The sequence below is a fragment of the Eubalaena glacialis genome, chromosome 4, assembly GCF_028564815.1.
Source record: "Eubalaena glacialis isolate mEubGla1 chromosome 4, mEubGla1.1.hap2.+ XY, whole genome shotgun sequence".
Taxonomy (NCBI): domain Eukaryota; kingdom Metazoa; phylum Chordata; class Mammalia; order Artiodactyla; family Balaenidae; genus Eubalaena; species Eubalaena glacialis.
Genome location: NC_083719.1, coordinates 127,266,416 through 127,286,699, shown reverse-complemented (window position 1 = coordinate 127,286,699; position 20,284 = coordinate 127,266,416). Strand labels below are relative to the sequence as shown.

At 55.9% G+C, this 20,284-nt stretch overlaps 1 protein-coding gene across 5 annotated transcripts in view; it reads left to right on the top strand.

Moving 5' to 3' along the window:
* The first annotated feature begins 2,986 nt into the window (after window positions 1-2,986).
* Window positions 2,987-20,284, top strand: part of PDGFRB (platelet derived growth factor receptor beta) — a 39,110-nt gene continuing 21,812 nt past the window's right edge. The window contains exons 1-2 of one of the 5 annotated variants that reach the window (XM_061189844.1): window positions 2,987-3,008; window positions 19,791-19,836. In XM_061189844.1, coding sequence (XP_061045827.1) covers window positions 19,797-19,836 — 40 coding nt within the window. In that variant the 5' untranslated portion in view covers window positions 2,987-3,008; window positions 19,791-19,796. Of the gene's footprint in view, window positions 3,009-3,308; window positions 3,743-6,323; window positions 6,345-19,790; window positions 19,837-20,284 lie in introns of those variants that run through there. The other 4 variants (XM_061189845.1, XM_061189846.1, XM_061189849.1 and 1 more) reach the window with 4 other exon arrangements.

Sequence of the window (20,284 nt, the reverse complement as noted above, 5' to 3'; positions counted from 1 at the left end):
GTTGGGGGGCTGAAGAGGGGGTTCAGTTCAGCCCAGTTCCCTCCTTCAGAGAAGAACATGGGCCTGAGAATCTAGACCAGAACCTGGGTGTCTGTCCTGGTCTCATATCACAGTCACTTTCCATCACTGGGCCTCAGGCATCCTGGCTATACAAGCAGCGGTTGGACCAGCTTCCCTCCAGCCTTGATGGTGGACTTCTGTGACAGCAGCTCCCAGAGACACCTGAGAATCAAGTACCTTCTGTGGAGCTTTCTCACTCTGCCCTAGTCCTTGAAGAAAACACCTTCGGCGCAGGTGTTATTCAGGCCTCTCAACAACCCCATTTTACAGCTCAAAACACTGAGGCTCTTTGAGCTCAGATCATGTAATTCGTCTAGGGTCACACAGCTAGGAAGTGGCAGAGTTGGGTTGGAACTACCCATATCAGAGCCCAGGTTCTTAATCCCCGAGCATGACACTGTGCAGTGGGAAGGGGACGTGCTGAACCCCAAGGCCTGCGGCTCCTCTCTCCCTCTGTACCCCATCGCACTTCACCTCAGGCAGGGCTCCCCACGCTCCGCCCACCCACTCTCAGCCTAGCCTCTCCCAAGACGGGATTGTCGGAGGCTGGACCAGGCTCCCAGCATCTGGGCAGGTGGGAGACTGCTCGTGGCTTATCCTGTCCCCAGTGGGGCTGGGGGCCACGCTGACCACCCCAGCGTGATGGCACTGCACTGCCCACTGCCCACTCCTTCAGAGTACACAGGGGAAACTGAGGCCCAGAAAGCGGAGAGCTCAGCCTAGGAGTACACAGTGGTGGGCTGCAGCTGGAATGAGGGAAACGCACTATTTCAAGAACACTTCAGACACTGTACTTAGCCCTTGAGGTGTGCATTACAAATCACAACAGTCTTTCGAGTCATTCCTTGAATTATCTTCATTTTTCAGAGGAGGAAACTGAGGCTGAGAAGTTTAAGTGACTTGCCCAAGATCATGTAGCTTGGAACTGCAGAAGCTGGGATTTGAACCCAGCTCTGTCTCTGGCTCCAGAGCCTGCCCTGTCAATCATGACCCTTCTTCCTCAGCTGTCCAGCCCTCAGTGAGTGCCCTGTGGTGTTTCATGTGGTTCTGCATCCCCCAACCCCATCTCAGCTATGAGGAGGCATAACAGTCCTGGTGCCTGCCAAGGGTTAATGGTGGTAGGGGCTAAGTGATTCCAGATGGGCCAGCCGGATGCCTGGGCTGGCCGGAAACCGGCAGCCGCCAGCTTCCCAGGGGAGCCACCAGCGGCCGCCCCCTCCCCTCTGTGCTGCATCTCTGGCCCCCAGCTGTCCCCTTGCCCTGGGGTCCACCAGCCTCCTCTCCCTAGCTAGAGTCCAACTCTAAGACACTTGTAGACAAAGCATCCCAAGGGCCCTCCAGCACAGTGAGTCCACCCCTGTTATGAACAGATGGGGAAACTGAGGCTCAGAGAGGACATGGTACCTATCCAAGGCCACACAAGAAGTGCACAGCTGGGTCTCCTGACTCCCAGACTATCTATTTTGGGTACTGGGAGTTGAAATGCCTCCTTGTTCTCCCCCACTGCCCTGGTCCGAGAAGTTGGGCCAAGGCTTTAGAGGTGAATGGCCAAGGCAAATGCCTGGAGGGAAGTTGTAAAGACTGATGGAATCTTTGGGCAGGAAGGCCTGACCCTGTGGTCTTTGGAGTCCCCCGTATTCCCCTGTGACTCCATTGCCACCAAGCTGGACCAGGCCCCCTCTCTTGGGAGGCTCTCACGGCCCCCACCACATTGCCTGGAGCTCGTCTGAGAACGCTTCTCCCTCTGTGTGGTCCAGCCAGATGCTCTGCTGGGCAGTCCCCACTGGGACAAGACCAAGAAATGAGTGCAAGATAGGTTACCGTGGTTGGCATGAAATCCCAACCTCCTTCCCCCCATGAACAGGAACCTGGGGTGAGGCCCAGGAGGAAAAAGGTGTAGACAGAGGGCAGGATGGAAGGAGCTCTGGGCAGAGTCAGGCTCTACCTGTGTGACCTGGGACACCTTTCTTCCCCTCTCTGGGACTCCGTTTCCCCATGTGTACAGTAGTGGCGGCAGGGTGACACAGCCCAACTCTATGCCCTTTTAAAATGATGCCCTTGGTCAGAAGTCTGTGATTAGAGACATGTTCTGATCCGAGGAAATGACGGTTGAAGAAGTGAGGGGGTGAGAAGCCGAGGGGCTCCCAGAGGAGCCTTGGCAGACCTTAGTGCAGAGGATGGAAACGGAACGCAACAGGCACTTGAAAATGAATGAGAGATGGGGAAGGGATAACCCAAGAAGAAGGTGGGACAGGAGGGCCAGTTGACACTGCAGTGTGGGTCTTCTGCTGGGGTCAGATCACCTGTATCTGTTCCACCATGTGACTCATGAGGCCTGATTCTGCTCTAGCTCTGCCATAGCTGTGTGAGCTTGCAAAGCTCATCTCACTCCTCTGGGCTTCAGTTCCTTGTCTATACAGTGAGGAAATAATTCTTTCTTGGTACTCCAGGGGTTTTGAGATGATGGAGGAAGATGTCTGGAAATCTGAAGTTTGCTGGATGACCTTGGGCATGTCTCTTTCTCTCTCTGTGCTAATTCATCCCTGGACCTTAATTTCTTCTTATGAGAAGCGACTGATAACCTCAGAAGGGCTTTCTCTCTCTTCCAAGTCACCTTTTCTCAGAAACCCTTTCTGATTCCCTTAAGCCTCTGCGAGTGCCCCTCTAAATGCACTCTCAGCCCCCCTGCCCTCCCTGGGCACTGTCTCTCCCACTAGCCTAGGTACCCTGAGGTCAGGAACTGTAACTTACTACTGCATCCCAACACCCAGCACAGTGTCTGGCACATAGTAGGTGCTCAACAAGCTTGTTTAAGGAATGAATGTCGATGGAATCAACCAGATAGGTTATCAGAGCTTCTTTTACAGATGGGAAAGCTAAGGCACAGAGAAGGGACCCAGCCCCAGGTGCCACAGCAAAGGGAGTCTGCCACCCGAGACAGGCATCAGGTGAGTGGGGCCAGGCCACTCTTTAATAAAAGTGACTCAGCGGCTGGCTGGCGTGGGCTGCGGAATTTCTAAACATCTCCTCACATCCTGAGTGAGCAGGCTACGGGAGGGAGCAAGCAGAGGGAAAAGAGGAAGAAAAACAAGAAACTTGGGGGAAAAGAAAGAGGGAGGGGGAACTAAAATTGAAAACAGACGCACGCGTCCACCCTCCCCGCCCCCAGCCCCCCTTCTCCCAGCTGAGCCAATCAGAGGCCGCCCTGCAGCCTTTCCCCCAAAGTTGGGGGGGGGGCAGGGAAGCCCACGGTGGTGTGAGCTCCTGGGGCTGCCAGCAGCCCGCAGTCCCTGCCCGCCCAGTCTGGAGCTGGAGAGAAGGAGGGACTAGGAGGAGAGCGCCCGGGCCCCTCTGACCAGCGGCACCAGGCAGCAGCCTGTGCCGAGCCAGACAGACAGACAGATCCAGGGCGGCCCCTCCTGGCAGCCCTGCTCCTCCAGAGGGATGCTTTGGGAGTGAGGCCACTCCTCACCCCCGAAGCCCCTCACTCCCTCCATTCTCCTGAGGCTCTGGGAGCCTGCCAAGGTCCTCACTGACCTCCTACCCTGCCACTGCCCAATTTCGGGTCCAGCAAAGTCTTTCTGATAACAGGAGAGGGTAGGCAGTGAGGAGGTCTTCCTGGAGGGGGTGACAGCCCAGAGCCCAGGACCTTGCCCACACTTCAGAAGGCATCAGCAGCAAGGTAAGTGCTGGGAAGAGGAGGGAACCCCAGCCCCTTGTTCTGTCCCCTTGTCCCAGACTGCGCCTTCTTGGGTAGGTCAAAAAATGGAAAATATTTTTAACCAAACCAGATGGGAGGAGGCCGGGAGGCTGTCAGCGACATCAGGGCTGGAGGAGCCAGCTCCCTCCTGCTCAGGCTGCTTCTGGGGTGGGCGCCCCCTGCCCTCATCAAACAAATCCCAGAGGTTTCTGGGTGCCGAGCAGGGTAGGGGGGGGCCTCCAAAGCAAAACACCGCCTGTGGAGGGGTGGCGGGGAGAGCTGGGAGGAGTGTGAGAGGGGAATTGAGAGATGGCCAGCAGGGTACATGGCAAGAGGACCTAGCAGGGAACAGGGACCTCAGATCCACTGCCTCTTGTCCCTGGGCCCAAGCCTTGTCCCTAAGAATCTGTCTGGCTCTAGGCCAGTCGGCCGCCAGGCAACCTCTCAGGATTTAAATGGATTTGCAAATTTTCCAGATTCCTAAGATGTCCTTCCAAACCCCCAGCGGCTGGGAAAGTGCGAAGGCGAGGGGGCCATGGCAGGCCCGTCCTAACAGTCACAGTCATGCAGCCTGGGCTGGGGGTTTGGGATCTGGGGGCCCCTCTGTGAAGAAGGGGTGTTGGCTGCTGGGCCCTTTCCTCTGGTCCCAGGCAGCTGCTCAGGCCTCCTCACTGTCTCCCCCCTTCTCCGCTCCACCTTAAAATATGAATCTGATTCCTTCTGTGAGTCTCCCTAGTAGAAGGTGCCTATAGAAAGCCCAAACTCCTAATAGCGGCTGCCACTGATTGACACTTACTGCATGCCAGGACCATGTGGAGTGTTTTATAAGCATGATCTCATGTAACGCTCACCAGCAAATCCAGAGGCAGGGACTGATTTTATACCCAATTTACGAGTGAGGAAACTGAGGCCCACAGCAGCCACAAAACTGTACCACACAGCTAGTAGGTGGCAGAGCTCAGGGAGATAGTAACCTCCCTGCCCCATCACGCCAGACTTGGGCTTTGTGTTCCTGCCGGTCAGATCCCAGGATTCCCGGAAGGAATGTTCATGATCCTGCCAGTGTGCATGCCCTTCCTTACCACTTTCCCTTTTCCTTCAAGGACCCTCCCTATTCTACCTCCTCCAGGCAGCCTTCCAGGGTTCTTCTAGTCTTCCAAGAGCTTACCATGCCCGTCATCCTGGAGCCTTGTTGCTTGACCCTCTCTTTCTGTTCGTGTTCTGTTTACACATCAGAGGTTGTTTGGGCCCCAGGCTTCCCCATCTTGTGTTCTGGCCCCAGTGTTCCCAGGAGGCCAGTGGGGCTGAGAAAATGTGGTTGTGAAGGGGAGGAGGGACTGACTGAAGACCTTGTGTTCCCAAGGGTGAGCCCAGAACCCAGGCCTCTTGTCTTCCTTCAGGTGCCTTCCCAGAACCTTATGTGTGTCCCCCAGACATTTTCCTATATGTCAAGGGGGGGAGTGCCCCTGCCTCTGTGATCCCAAAGTGCACAGAGGCCTCTAACGAGATCTTCTGAAATCAGGCAGTCCTCCCCTGCCTCCAAGCATCAGGGCCCTGAATCCACAGCACTTGGGGACATGCAGACCATGTTGGTCACCATCATGGAGTGCTTACCCTGTGCTGGGCACAGAGCCTGGAACCTCGTACGCCTTATAATCCCCACAACAGGTTTTTGGAATCGGTATTATTCTTACCCCTGTTTTGTTTTGGTTTTTTTAACATCTTTATTGGAGTATAATTGCTTTACCATGGTGTGTTAGTTTCTGCTGTATAACAAAGTGAATCAGCTATACGTATACATATATCCCCATATCCCCTCCCTCTTGTGTCTCCCTCCCACCCTCCCTATCTCACCCCTCTAGGTGGACACAAAGCACGGAGCTGATCTCCCTGTGCCATGCAGTTGCTTCCCACTAACCATCTATTTTACGTTTGGTAGTGTATATATGTCCATGCCACTCTCTCACTTCGTCCCAGCTTCCCCTTCCCCTTCCCCGTGTCATCAAGTCCATTCTTTACATCTGCGTCTTTATTCCTGTTCTGCCCTTAGGTTCTTCAGAACATTTTTTTTTTTGTATTCCGTATACATGTGTTAGCATACGGTATTTGTTTTTTTCTTTCTGACTTCACTCTGTATGACAGACTCTAGGTCCATCCACCTCACTACAAATAACTCAATTTCGTTTCTTTTTATGGCTGAGTAATATTCTGTTGTACGTATGTGCCATATCTTCTTTATCCATTCATCTGTCGATGGACATTTAGGTTGCTTCCATGTCCTAGCTATTGTCTTACCCCTGTTTTGAAGACAAGGAAAACAAGGCTCAGAGAAGCTAAGTGACTTTCCCAGGGTCACGCAGTTAGTTGGTAGAGTTGGTATTTAGGCCGAGGTCTGCCTGAAACCAAAGACTTAACCCCCTTGCTCCCAGGGAGCCCCTGGTCAGAGCGGAGAGTCTCCATCCTCCCACAGAGCCTGCTCCTGGCGCCAGCACTTTCTCCAGCAGAAGGATTAGCTTCAGGCCTGACCTGCTCCCGGGTCCACCCGGGCCCTGGCTTGGTCCTGAGTGAGGAAGGAGACCATCTGGTGAGTCCCCTCCCTTCAGTGGTGAACGGGCAGCCCTCCCTCCTCTGTGGGAAGAAGAGCTGAGACTTCTAATTGCCCACAGATGTGGGGTAGCGGAAAGCACCATGGATTCAGAGTCAGGAGACCCAGCGCTAGTCCTGGCTCGACTCAAATCCACTGTGTGGCCAACCTCAGGCCCCCACGTCCTCTTTCTTGCTGTGTCCGCATCTGGAAGGCAATGGGCACGGTGGGTAAACACCACCAGGTTTGGGCATCTGATGAGCCCCCCTTGGCTCTGGCTGACTGTGTGACCCTGGGCTAGCGCTCTGCCTCTCTGGGCATCAGGCCCCTCCTCTGTGAGCAGTAGGGTGGGATGCGGGGTCCACCAAGTAATAATACAGATAAGGTGCTTAGCACAGTTCCTGCATCTCCTGGGGCTGGACTTAATGCCAAAGGCTAAGAGAGAGCAGCTGCTGTCCCCGCCTCCTGCACGGGACGACCTGGCTGTGAAATTAGTCTGCACCTCGTGAAGTGCTATGCCCACAAAAGGGAAGGGACCTGGGCACCATGGGTGTGCTAAAGGCTCAACTCTATCCTCCAGGCACAGTCTGGCTCTGAGACCAGCTGCCTTCTAGGTTGAAGGAGGGGACTCTGGAGGGGACTCTGGGTGCTTTGCTCAGGACAGGCTACTGAGTGGTGAGGAGGAAGGAAGGAATGAGAGGGGCCCCAGACATTCCTGAAATGTACCCCCTCACCCCATTTCTTGCACGTGGTTCAGAACCCTGCAGGCAGTGGACCCTTGGAAGGGGGAGATCTTCCTGCCCTGTTTTCCACAGCTCCCGCAACCCTCCACCATGTCTCCCCAGCATCAGAGCTTGTAACACCTCAGCTGGGAAGCCACGTGTGCAGGATGACAGAACTGGGACCAGCCCTCTCTGAGCACTTTCATTGTGCTTTACATCCATTACCATCAAGTCCACTGCTGTATTCCTTAGCGCTTGGAACAGGCCTGGCATTCAGTGAGTGCTTAATAAATATTTGCTGAACTAATTTAATCATCGCAAACCACCTCGAGGAGTGGATATAAACTCTCCATTTTACAGATGAAGAAATGCCCAGAGAGGTTAAGAGGTTAAGTCAGTTGCCCAAAGTCCCACAGCCAGGATGTGATGGAGCCAGGATTTAAACCGGGTGTTTTTGACTCCAGAGTCCACAATTGAGAGGCTGAGTGGGGTCTGGGTCTCGGCTGTGGTGCCCCTCAGAGCTCCAGAGGTGGTCATCAGACCCAGGAACCCATCCTGTGTGACTGTGGGTGAGTCAGTCCCTCTCTGGGTCTCAGTTTTCCCATCAGTAAAACAAGGAGGTTGAACAAGATGATCTCTGAGCTCCTTCCAGACCTAAAACAATTCCAGGATTCCAAGCCACGCCAGCCCAGATTGGCAGCTGCACAAGCTCTGTTGTGTACTCAGGGATCATGCATATTTAACTTCACAGTGAAAGGGTTTTTTCTTACCCTTTTTCTACACATTACAGAAAGTGGTCAGGATCGATGACCGCTAATGGAAAACGGTGCCCTATAACAAGGAGGAGGAACATTCTGACAATCAGAGCGGCCTGTTAATGCACTCAGTTTCTTGGGGAGCTCTGAGGTCGTGTTTTCCCAGTGCCCACAGCCCTATTTTCCTGGGATACTGAGGAAGGAGGGTCAGGAGGAGTGCCTGTGAGGGGGTGTGTGTGGATGCTGTGACCCTTTGCTGATTTTCGAACTTCATAGGCTCTGATTTCAAAAGGAAGCAAGGCTTTGCCCCATGGTAGATGAATGAATGATGGGCTCCAGAGGCAAGGGAATGGATGCAGAGACCCACCTCTAATGGGAGGAGTGTGGAATTCACACACCATTGTTTCCAGTGTAGAAGCCCCTCCCAAGACTCAGGCCCAGAACCCTCAGGCAAAAGAGCTTCCTGAACCCCCCAGGCCGTGGCCCCAGGATCCGCCTTTCCCAGATGCTTTCTGGGACGCCCCAGCCCAGCCTAGTGCAGGAGGTTGAAAATCAAAGTGTATTGCTTTAACTGCATTAGTACCCTCTCTTCTCCTCGCTTCAGATCAGAGCTATTTAATGTCTCAGGTGTCCAAAACCTTTCATCTGCCAGAGGTACCAGCTTCTCTGCCCTGTGATGGAAAGGGTTGTCGCTTGGGAGGTAGGGGCAGCAGGGCCAGGGGGGTCAGATAGTTCCTGAAGGTCAGAAGTGAAAAGGACCATGGGGATCACTGCGTTCAACTTCCTTACTGTATGCACGGGAAACTGAGGTCCAGAGAAGAGGACGGATGTGCCTCAGGTCCTACAGGTTGTCAGTGATAGCACTGAGCCCAGGACCCGGCCTGCAGGTCTGGACTTTCCTCTGTGCCAACGCATGGGCTGAATCTTCACCATCCACCTCTGTGGTCCAGGGCTTAGAGTCCAGCTCTCCCCGGGGTGAGGCCACAGGGCAGAGTTTTGGCTGAAAAGGAGCAACACCATCCCGACGAGGGATGGGAACCCCTCTTGTGGACCATGGAGCCTTTGGTTACATCACTTCTCCATTCTGGCCATAATTTCCTTTTACATAAAGTGATGGGGTGGGGGGCAAGGGGACAGCTCAGTGACCCCAGAGGTTCCATCCAGCTCTGTTCTTAGCCCCTGAGAGCTCCTGCCAGCCTTTGTGTGGCTATTTCACATGTTGTTGCTGCCCTGGTTACCTTCTGTCCTGGGAAGTGGAATCATAAGGGCTGTGACACGCCCTCTTCTAGCTTCTCCACTCCTGAGGCTGAGCCTAAGTGGTCATGGATGGTGGCGGGGGGGAGTTCCAGAGTCAGCCCCAGAGGGCAGGGCTCAGATTTACAAACCTGTCACTGAAGCCCTAAAGGTAAAGGCTCAGGTGTGACTCAGTGGACCGTGGGCTACTCCTGTCTTAACTGTATTTGTGTCCTTATCAGCCCCCAGGCTGGGGCCTTTCTGCTGAATGGATAACGAAAGAGTGATAAATGAGTGTATGGAGAGATGGATAAACAGGTTGGTGGATGCCTGCATGGATGGATGGATGGATGGACAGACAGATGGCCTCCCCTTTAGTCCAGGGAGCAGGGGTGACGTCATGAGCATTCAGCATGTGCAGTCACAGGCAGGCCCCACGCTTAGAAGGGCCTAGCGTCGCCTTGAAATGCTGAATAGTTTTTTAACGAGGGTCCCTGCATTTATATTTTGCACTTGGCCCCGCAAATTATATAGCTGGTCCTGCCAGGGAGTTCAGGCTGGGTTTGAGATGGCTTCATCCCTGAGACTGGTCTCGCTGCCTCCACTGTCCCCATTCTAATCCACGCCCTCCCACAAAATGCCAACCTACTCCTGTCACTCTCCTTTGTGGAGGCCCCCCCATCCCCATAAGGGCTTGGAGTTGCACCATTGTCACTGCCAAGCCAGCAGCTAGCCCCCTATTCTCACTGTCAATACCCTGACAAGTTGGCTTCCCAGTGCCTCCAGGGCAGAGCCCAAGTCCTTACTCAGCACCCCAAACTTTTCCCAGAGTGGCCTCTGCCCTTCTTCTCTGCCCATCCCCTGCCTCTTTGCTGAAGAGCCCCAGTTTCTAGCCTAACAGATCTCTCTCTGCCACCACCCGGATGCCTCGCGATCTCCCCCTTCCCTAACTGCTCATGCAGAGCTTCTGTGGAATACCCTTCCCTGGCATCGTCCACCAGAGAACCCAACTCAAGGCCACCCTCTCCCCCCTTGAAATCGTCCTATAATCATAATAATTACCATTTACTGAGCGCCTGTTATACGTCAGGAGCCTTTCATCATCATCTCTAACCCTCACAGCAATGGAAAAGGATATCTCTTTTGCTGTTTTCCAGAAAATTGGGACTCAGGGAAGTTAAACTCAGAGAGGTCACATGTTTATGAGGTAGTAGAACAGGGACTTTGACCTGGATTAAGTGGCTTCTAGCTGGGACTGCGGCCCCTGGCCTGGCTGAGCCCCTCCATGTGCTTTCACTGCCCCGGGAGGCGTCAGGCACAGCCTGCTGGCATCAGGGTCCCATATGTCTGTGCTGCCCCCTCACCAGCCCATCCCATCACCTCCCTGGAGGGGAAGGGTCACCATCGCCTGCCTATCCCAGTTTCCCAGCCCAGGGAATGCTGAGTTTTTAGGGGGCAGCTGAGGACCAGAAGAGTTGACTCTACACAGCCATTTGAACTCTCATGCTGGGTAAGCATCTATTGAGCACCTACTGGAAGCCAAATCCCGTATGAGGAACTTGAAGACATCCCCCAAATTGTTAGATGGGTTTCCTCATTTGTGAAAAATCAAACTAAGAGGCCAAGACAAAGGTAGAAGAAAGAGCTGGTTGGCAGACAGTGGACTGGGAGTCTTTAGACTTGGGTTCTGGTCCTGGGTTGGCCTTTAAATCCTTGAGTGTGCCAGGAGAAGACCCCACCCCACCCAAGCTGAGCCTGCTGACAATACCAATAACAAGTGCAGCTACCCTTCCTGGCTTTCCCATCACCCCATTTCCCACACGCATCCTTTGCTGACAAGCTTAGCCTAGCGGGGTCTCAAGGCCAGCGAGTGAGTGAATGAGTGAGTGACTTATTCTTCCGTGAGTGAATGAAGAACAGTCACGTGGCCACTGACTTGGCTGAGGGCTGTGCGCCAGGCCCAGCTCTGAGTATTTTCCTTGTATTAACTCATTCAAAGGCCTTGACAACTCGATGACGAGCCCTGACTTACAGATGGGAAACCCGAGGCACAGGGAGGCTGAGTAACAGTTAAGTGGGAGACTCGGGGTGAGCGACTGGAGGAAGGGGTGAAAGAACAGATGCTGGGAAAGCCAGAGGGGAGTGAAACGTGGGCGTTTTCTCGCCTCTGGCTCTGCTGCCCAGGAGGGCTCTGAGGGGAATCTCAATGCTCCGTAATTGGCAGCAGTTAGCGGCAGGTTCTCCTTAGCTAGCTGCCCTGCCCGATGTGCGGGCTCTGGGCTGCTGGGGGAAGGCCGCGTGCTGGTGGGTCAGTCTGAACGGCCGAGACCTGCCCCCTGCCCACTTGGCTCTGAGAACCATTCTACGTGTGGCCCCCACCCCGGCCCAGGGCTGATCTCGGGCTGGCAGCAGCCAGGGGAACAGAAGGTTTGCTTGTCTGCGCCTGCTGCGCCCCCCTCCCCAGCCTCAGCCTGGGACCCCTCTCAGGGGCTCCTCTGGCTGCCAGGGCCTGACACTCCCCGTTGCCATGGCACCGGCTGGAGATGAGACTCTGGGGGTTGGCTGCGGGGGGCGGGCTTCAGGGAGGGCAGCCGAGGGATGGCGGAGGCCTGGAACTTTGCAGCTACAGAGGCCGCCAGGCCCTCTGTGAACAGTGGAAGGGGTGCTGGAGCTTCAGCAGGGGCAGGCCTGGACCCTGAGCGCAGCAGGCCTGTGGCAGAGCTGACCACGCACCTAGCCAGACTACCGGGATGCTCTTTCTCAGAGGCGTCTGGGACAGGCCTCATGGTAGACCAGAGACCTGCTTGGGCACTGCCTCTGCCAGACCCAGGCTGTCCTCAGCAGAGACTCCTCTCCTTATCCTAGATGCTGACCCTCAGACTCTGCAGTGACGTTGCAGAAAGGTTCTGAGTTCTACCCTTACTTGACTTCCAAATTCCTGGGTGAGCTGGGGTAGATCCCTTGCTCACTCTGCCCCTCAGTGAGGGAGGGACAGGACTGTAACCTCTGAGGATCCCTCATCCCTGAGAGCCTGGGTTCAGTGTGGACCCCATTAGGGTGAACCCATGTGGGGGTGTTTCTCTGTGATCAGACCTGTTTCTGGGCAGAAGCTAGGCAGTCTAGCAGAGCGGTTAAGAATACAGGTTTGGAGTCAGACGGGCCTGAGTTTGCATCCCAGCTTATCATTGGCTTATTACTTATTGGCTGTGTGACCTTGGGCAAGTTGCCATACCTCTCTGAGACTTAGTTTCCCCCTCTGTGAAATGGGAATAATGATTGTATCCTCCTCACAGGATTGTTGGGAGGATAAAACAAAATCCCCAGGTCATCTCATTTAGCAGAGTGCCTAGCTCTGAATTAGTAAGGGCTTTTGTTTGTTTTCAGATTGTGGAGCATCAGAAAAATGAATGGGAAGAAAAAACGTCCTTGTTGCAGGGTGGGGGGCATTGGCATTGGTGAATGGAAGCAGGGCCAATGGGTAGAGGATACGATGAGACAGATTGTGCTCAATGGAATAAAAATTTTCAAATAGTCTGACCTCTGAGGATCCTGGGCTGTCCAAGAATGGAATGGGCTGCAGGTGAGGTAGTGAGATCCCTATCATGGGAGGTGTGCAATTGGAGGCTGGACAACCCCTTTGTCTGCAGAGAGGGTGGGGGAGATGTGAATTGGGAGTACTTACAGCCCCTCCCAGCCCTAAGATTATAGGGCTCTGTGAAAGATGGTGTGACTTTCTCCCCCCTTATCCTGCCAGGTTCACCTGGCTGAAGGAGAGGTTGGAAAACAGAGGGTGAAAGAATAAACCTGGTGAATTGTATATTGAGCTCGTGCTGTGTGCCAGGCACAAGCTTGACGTCTTTGCCTCCTGCCTGAGAGAGGCTGTCACATGAGTGTTGAGCCTGTGTGCTGTCAGTCTGCCCAGGATCGAGCACCAGCTCCAGTACTGGTGAAATCGTTGGGCAAACGGTTTGACCTCTCTGTGCCTTGCTTTCCTCGTGTGTAAAATGCGGAAGCAACACTGATGTCATGGATTGTTCTGAGATCATTCACATTCAGGCCTTAGCCCAGGCTTTGGGTGATAAGAACTAAATCATAGGTAGTTATTCTTCTTCTTGTTGTGATTTTCGAGGCCTTCTAAGTCCTTGTTCCTTTTTGAAGGGGCCACTGGGGCCTAGCTGGGATCCAGAGGACTCTAGTCCAGGGATCACTGGGCCTGGGCAGAGCCAGGCCATATGGGCCAGGGAGTGGCCATGGGGATGAACAGGGAGGCCAGCGAGGCGCCGGGGAAGGCAAGCCGTGTTTGCTCGGCAGGCGGGTGGACAGGCGTGTGTAGTGGGCCTCCCTCCCTCCCTCCCTGACCTCCTTCTCAGGGCCGCTTCCCAGCCCATGTGGGGACCCAGGCCCCCTCCCCTGGGCCCCCAGCGGCCATGAGGCACACACTGAGCGCTTTCCCATGAACTGTTCCAAGTAGCTCGGCCTGCTCCCCCTACCCCCAAGTGCGGGTGAGGGGGTGTGCCGCAGGAGCGGGGGCTCGGACGGGGGGATCAGCCCGTTCTTTATCAGCCTGACTCCGATCCAGACAGATGTTTCGTCTTATTTTGAACTTCCAGAAAATAGGTCATTTCTTTCCATTGTGTCCCTGGGGAGGCCTCCTGGGGAGAGGAGCACAGAATGAGTGACGAGAGCATGGGGGCCTCACTTGGATCCCTGGGGAGCTGCGAGGACAGCATCCTCCCCCCTCTGTCATGATGAGCCATCTGTCAGCAGGGCCAGGGCTTGAAGGGTCTTAAAGGCTGGGCTAAGAAACTGGCCTTTACTTAGGGCGGATGGAGAGCCATGGAGGTGCCAGGGAAGGACATGGTCAGATGGGGATTTCAGAAATGTTCCTCTGGTTAGGGTGTGAGAACAGGCAGGAGGGGACAGACTGGAGGTGATAGGGGAGGGGTTGGTACAATGGGGCAGGCAGAGGCCACCAAGTTTCTGCTGGAGGGGGCAGGGGTAGGGGCATCAGATTGACGGTTCATGGAACTAGCACTGTTCTTCCACTCACTTGGACTTCCAGAACAGCTGGCTCCCATGCCAGGCCCCAGCTTAGCTGATTTCTGCTGCTTTGTTTGGGAGACCTCATAGGTACCTGGAAAGCAGGAAGGTCCTCTGGGTCTAGAAGCAGCGTGGCAGAGAGTTGGGCCTGGGTGATCAAGCTGCATCACTGTGTGATTTGGGGCAGGTTGCTCACCCTCTCTGACCTCCATGTGATCCTGAGGTCTGTGGGGAGATTCAGTGTGTAGGGTGGAGTGCTGAACCTTTAGCGGCAGAAGGGGCATAGGATGGAGAGGGGTAGGTGAGAGCCGCATAGCCTCAGCCCCTTCCCAGCTTTCTATCCGCTGCCCGTAACTATCTCCCAACCCAACGGAAACTGCTGTCCTTCCTGGCTCCCAGGATGGGGTTCCCCTACCTGTGTTGCAAGATTGTACCTATAACTCAGCCCACTTGGGGTAAGTCCACATGGGCCACACTCTCTGCCATCACTCTTGTACTTTCCCAACCGCTGACGGGAAGACTCAGTCTCCGGCTCCAGATGCCTCTTGCCCCTACACACGCCCAGGACTGGAGCTGGCTGCCTTCTTCGAGCTGAGTCATGACATCCTGGCTAGGGCCCCTCCCCCGCACCCCACCCCCACCCCAGCGTTCTAACTCAGCACAGCTTCTTCCAGAGCAGGGTCCTGAGAGTCACACCATGTCAGCCCCAGAAGTGTTCCTAGGACAGCCCTGCCCACCCTGTGTACAGATGGGGAAACTGAGGCTCAGAGAGGGGCAGGACCATATAAGCAGGTGACAGAGCTGAGCTAGAACCCACATCCCTTACTCTCAGCCAGGGATCTGTCCCCGAAGTTTGTGTCAGGGGCTGTGAAGTGTCTGTGGCGTGGAGGAGAGAGGACTAGACCACCGGGCAGGAGACCGGAGTCTGTGTCCCCCTTCTGCCAGCAACTTAGCAAGTCACCTCCTCTGAGTCTGTTTCCAATCCCCGCCAGGCTGGGACGATGCAGGGAAGGTGATACAAAGGTCTGTGTGTGGCAAGGGGGGGTCGGTATGCCGTGGGGAGGGAGGGAGCAGCAGCTGTGGTTTGAACCCTAGGCCCTGAGCCACCAGCCTCACGTCTGAGCCGGGGCTGGAGGCAGGGGCTGCCCAGTCAAGTGTGCTTCAGCGCCCCATTGGCCAACTGAGCCCAGGATTGCCTAGGTCAAAACATTGAGACCTATCCCTGTCCTTTTCCAAGCCTCAGTTTCCCCATCTGTACAGTGGGGCACGGTAAGGGGGTTGGATCAGATAGCTGGTCCCTGAGGCCCTCGGAGCTCTGACATTCCAAGACTCTGGCCCCATGGCCGGGCCTCCTCCTCCCTCTGGCATCTTGTTTATTCAGAGCATCCCTGGCCCAAGACTGCTGGCCTCAAGCACCCGCTTCTCCCTGAAGCAGGGCTTCCTCCCATCCCCATTTCACTGCTATTTCTGCCCAGCCTGTTCCGCACCTCCAGACTGAGTGTCCCTCTGTCCACTCAGATATGCACAGCCCCTCCAAATTCTAAACCAGCTCAGTGCCAGCACCCAACCCTTCTACTCCACCACATTCTCATCTCAGAAAATGGTATTGTGCCTCCAGCACACACACACTCCTGCCCCCTAGTACTCTAAGCCAGAAATAGGGGTGGGGCTCATTTAGGATACCTCTGTCTCCAGCCTCCCCTACATCAGATCACCAAGTCCTGTCATTCTGGGCTGGATAAACCTCAGTCCGGTCTGTTTCCATCAGTCCCCGCTGGCCTTAGCCCAGCCAAACCCAGTAAACGGAGTAATGGTGGCAGAGCAGTCCGCCTTGGCTCAATCTCTGCTCTGTGTTCCTAGGCAACTTCCATAAGCTCTCTCTGCCTCAGTTTCCCCATCTAAAATGGGACGATCCTTGTATCTACCTCATAGTGTTGTCTGAGGAACAAGTGAGTAGATCTGTGTCAAGTGCTCAGAACGGCATCTGGCACAGTAAGTACACAACACGTGTTGGATCTGTGGCTTGTCTGTGCCCACATGTGCATGTGTGTTCAGGTGAGTTTGGGGTACCGTGTGCACATGCTCTGTGCGTGTTGTATGTGCACAGCTTTGCTTGTGCCGGGTATACGTGTGACTTGCCGCGCATGTGCGCACCTCACATGGGCACGTGGGAGAGCACAGAGGCTGCAGTCTGGGCGCCGTGGAGCTGCGTGCGTGCATGTGTGGGCGTGCACGTGTCTGGTGCCGACGTGAGGGCTGGGCACACACAGGGCCCGCTGCACACGGGTGTGTTTCAGAGCAGTGTGTGAACGAGCGCGTAGGCAGGAGCCTGTGCTGTGTGTGCACGTGCTCTCCGTGTGCAAGCCTCCCCCACTGGCAGCCATGCAGCACACCCCCGCCCCCAGCCTGCCTGTGTCGTGGGAGCCTCGGGACCCCGAGGGAGGGAAGCTGCTGCTAGCGGATGTGGCCAAGATGGACTGGATTTATTTAGATTAAGGCGGTGGGAAAGGAGTGGAAGCTTGTATGAGCAGGAAGGAGAGAAGGCTGGGGCTCTGACAGTGACTCCTCAAGCACGCTTGCTCTCCTGGGCTTGGGGTCCTCTGCTCACTTGGGGTTCTCCCCTGGACCAAGTGGGGGGGTCCCTCTGACTCACTGTGAGGAGCTGGGCAATTACCTCATCTTTGGACCTCTGTACCCACAACCTGGCCAAAATAGGAGGAATCACGAGAACTCGCCTCATGTGCAAAGGGGGGGATCTCTGAGGGTCCCCTCCCTCTCTCTGCTCCAAGGGCCTCCCCAGGCAGGAGAGTGTGGCAGGAAGGGGGATGCCTCCTCCCTGACTATGACACCCACCTTGTCCCAGGTGGCTCCTCCTTGGAGCGCAGCCCTGCCCCTGAAGAAGGGCAGTGGTCACAAGCAAGTCCTCCACCCCCATATCAGCCACCTGGGCCCCTCTGGGGTCGGCTGGAAATACAGCAGCCCCTGGGAAGCACAGAAGTCTATAAGGCATTGGATGGACAACTGGGGGTGTCAGGGAAACATCCAAGATGGCCCAGGAGGTCATGTCCCAAGCCCCGCTCTGGTTCTTCCCAGTCCACCGGCCTGTGGCCCACACCACGCTTCCCCCTGCCACCTCCTGAGTGTCTACATCACCCGTTTATTTGTCTGGAAGTCATCTGAAAGACTGAAGTTCAGAGACGGAAGCAACTTGTCAAAGTACACGCAGCAAATCTGGGACCAAATGGTCAGGGGATTGAATCCATGGAATGAGATGGGTTATGGATTCTCAGTCTACGTCAGCCTCAGGAATGTTGCCCTTCCTCTCATCAGTCCCCATGTCCCCAAACCACCCCGGCAGGAATAATAGTGACTAGAATCTTCTCTCTGGCAGTTTTAGAGCAGGATGGCTCTTTGAGATGACCCATCCAAACCTCTCCCTGTGTGGATGGGGAAACTGAGTCCCAGAGAGGGCTGGAGACACACTCAGTCTCAGAGTAGGTCTGAAGCCCCATGTGAAATGCTCATTTCATAAAAAGAGAAGCCAGTCCAAGATCCCTGGTTGTCCATACTCTCCCAAAGGTGGCTGCACTCTCCCTGAGCTCCTTTGCCCAGCCCATCCTCTCCCTGCAGCCTGATTCTGTCTTTTTGCTGTGTGACTGGGCCATGACTCTGTCTGTCTCTGTGCCTCTGCTGCCCGTTCAAGAAGGCCCCTCCCAGCTCAGAGTCTCAGGGACTCTAAGCCCCCTTAGTGCCTAGGCCTAGCAGGAGAGGAGCCAGGGTCGGGGGTGGTGGGGGAGGCCGCTTGCCCGCCCAGGGGCCCAGCCCACAGCCTTCCAGAGCCAGGCCAGTCCTAGTTGCCGTGACCTCCCATCTCCAGGCCAGCCGACCAAATTCCTCCTTTAGAATAATAAACAGTGTGGCCAGCCAGGGAGGCCAGGAGGGGAGGGGCAGGGAGGCTGAAATGACCCCCTCCCCCAGCCTCCGCTGCTAACGATTTTCTTTGGCTGAGATCTCTGGTAGGAAGGGGGGATCCAGAGGGGCACCCACCAAGGGACAGATAGGCCTCTGTGGTGGATGCTGGCTCCGCCACGGCGCTGCTCCCTCCTGCTGGAAGAGGCCTGGCATCCAGCTGGAGGGCTGGGGCAGGAGGGATGGGAGAGGAGGGCACTTTGGAGGAGGCCTCAGATTGGCTGGGCTTTGAGTCTAAAGCAACTGGGAGAGGGGACCCTCAGGCAGGCTGGTCTGAAGGGATGGGGAGAACGAGGAAGAGGAGAGCAGATTCATTCAGGGAGCTTCTTAGGGCCCTGGGCAGAGCTGAGACCGGCGATCCCCAAGCCAGGGCCCTTGCCTGTGTCCCATGACTAATGTGTAAATGCAGCCCTGTAAGTGGGATACTTGCCATCGTCCCATTTTGAGAGCTGGAGACTGAGGCCACTGAGATAGTGACGGTGCAGGAGGTGTCCCTTCTGGGGCTCAAACCCAGATCCCAGCCCTGGAATGGGGACTGAAAGGGGTGAGATGAGAGTGGAGTGGGAGCAATCGGTGTGTGGCCTTAGGAGCCGGGCCAGGCAGGGCAGCCACTCAGGGAAGGCGGGAGCCCCACTCTCCCGGTAGCCTTGTCACCTGGTCTCTCCCACATTTCTTGCTCTATGACCCCCACCCACTTCTGGCCTTCTTCCTGTTGATCCTGCAGTCAGACCTCTGCAAGCCTGGCTATTGATGGTTATTTTGGACACTCGGATGGGGCTGCCAAGGGCAGGGGTAGGGCAAAGACACACGCAGTGCGATCCATCTCTCTCCGTGTCCCTGCTTCTGTGTCCCTCTGCCTCCGTCACGTCACCGGGTGCTTCCTTTCTCTCTGTCTCTCGTTGTCTTTGTCTTTCTACCTCTATCATTCCAGTCCCTTTGTCTCCCTCCAGGACAAGCGCTGCTGTGTAGCCTCGGGCAAACTTCTTCCCCTCTCAGAGCCTCACTCTCCCCATCTGGACCCTGGAGGTGTGGGTGGGGGCTTTGGATTCAACAGTTTCCAAGGACCGCCGAAGCCGTGCTGTGCGGGGTGGCCTCCCCTGGGCCCAGCCTCCCTCCCCTCCCTCCTGGGCCTCCCTGGGCAGCTTGGGGCTGAGTAAAGGGGGCCAGTGCGGGGGGGGGTGCCCCCCACATTCCACAGCCCCCGCTTCCCTCCCCAACGCCGCCTCCATTTCCTGTTGTGCTTGTGGAGCTGTGGGAGTTCTCTGGGTTCTGGCTTACCCCCTCCTTCTCCCCTAGGCCTTTCATCACACTTTCCCAAATATTTGTCCTGGCAGATAAGAGCCTGGTATTGGAACTGTCACCCGGAGGACAGGCTGTTAGAGCTGGCGGGCCCCTGGACACCATCCAGCCAGAGACCCGCCCCCCACATGCATACAGAGAAACCAAGGCCCAGGGAGAAGCAGGGGGCTCAGCCAAGGCCATCAGGGAGGTAGAGGCAGAGCCACAGCAGGGTCCAGGCACCCTGTGAAGGGGCCCGGCACAAGGGAGGGAGCTCCTTGGGCATGAGTGCCCTCTTGGTGGGGGCTATGAGTAGCCTTTGACTTTAGCCCGAGGGATCCAGAGGCTGGGTGGCTCAGGCTGGGGCTTGCTCTGCAGGACCCAGGCAAAGATGGGCCCTGGCGCTGCCTCTGGCTACTCTGGGCCCTGACCCCTGTTTAACTCTGCAGGATACCATGCGGCCTCCGAGTGCCATGGAAGCTCCTGTCCTCAAAGGTAGGTAGACTCAGGGCAGGGGTAGAAGGCCCTGGGGAGCCACCTAAGTAGGACCTGGAGCTGGCGGGGTGGTGCATGCCAGCACCAGGGCCCGGGCACTGCTCTGCTCTTGACCTTCAGTTCTCTGCCTTTCCACTTGCTCTCAGTGGAGGCCTCTTTCCACTGCCCACCCCTCAGCTCAGAGGCCTCAGTCGACCTCTGCCTGTCCAGAGACATCAGCTCAAATCCTCGGCTTGGCCCTCCACACCGCATGTCCCCTCACCAGCAGTCCCCACCCCATTCCCCAACAGTCATCCTGGTCTCCCATCTCTTGTCAGCACTCGTTGGTACTAGTCTGGCCAGTCTGGTTCCAGTGGGGGACTCCCCTTCCCTGCCTGGACCCCTCATTGGCTGTAAGCTCCCAAGTCTGGGTGGGCTTCTCCAGGCAATCAATGCTGACCAGGCAATC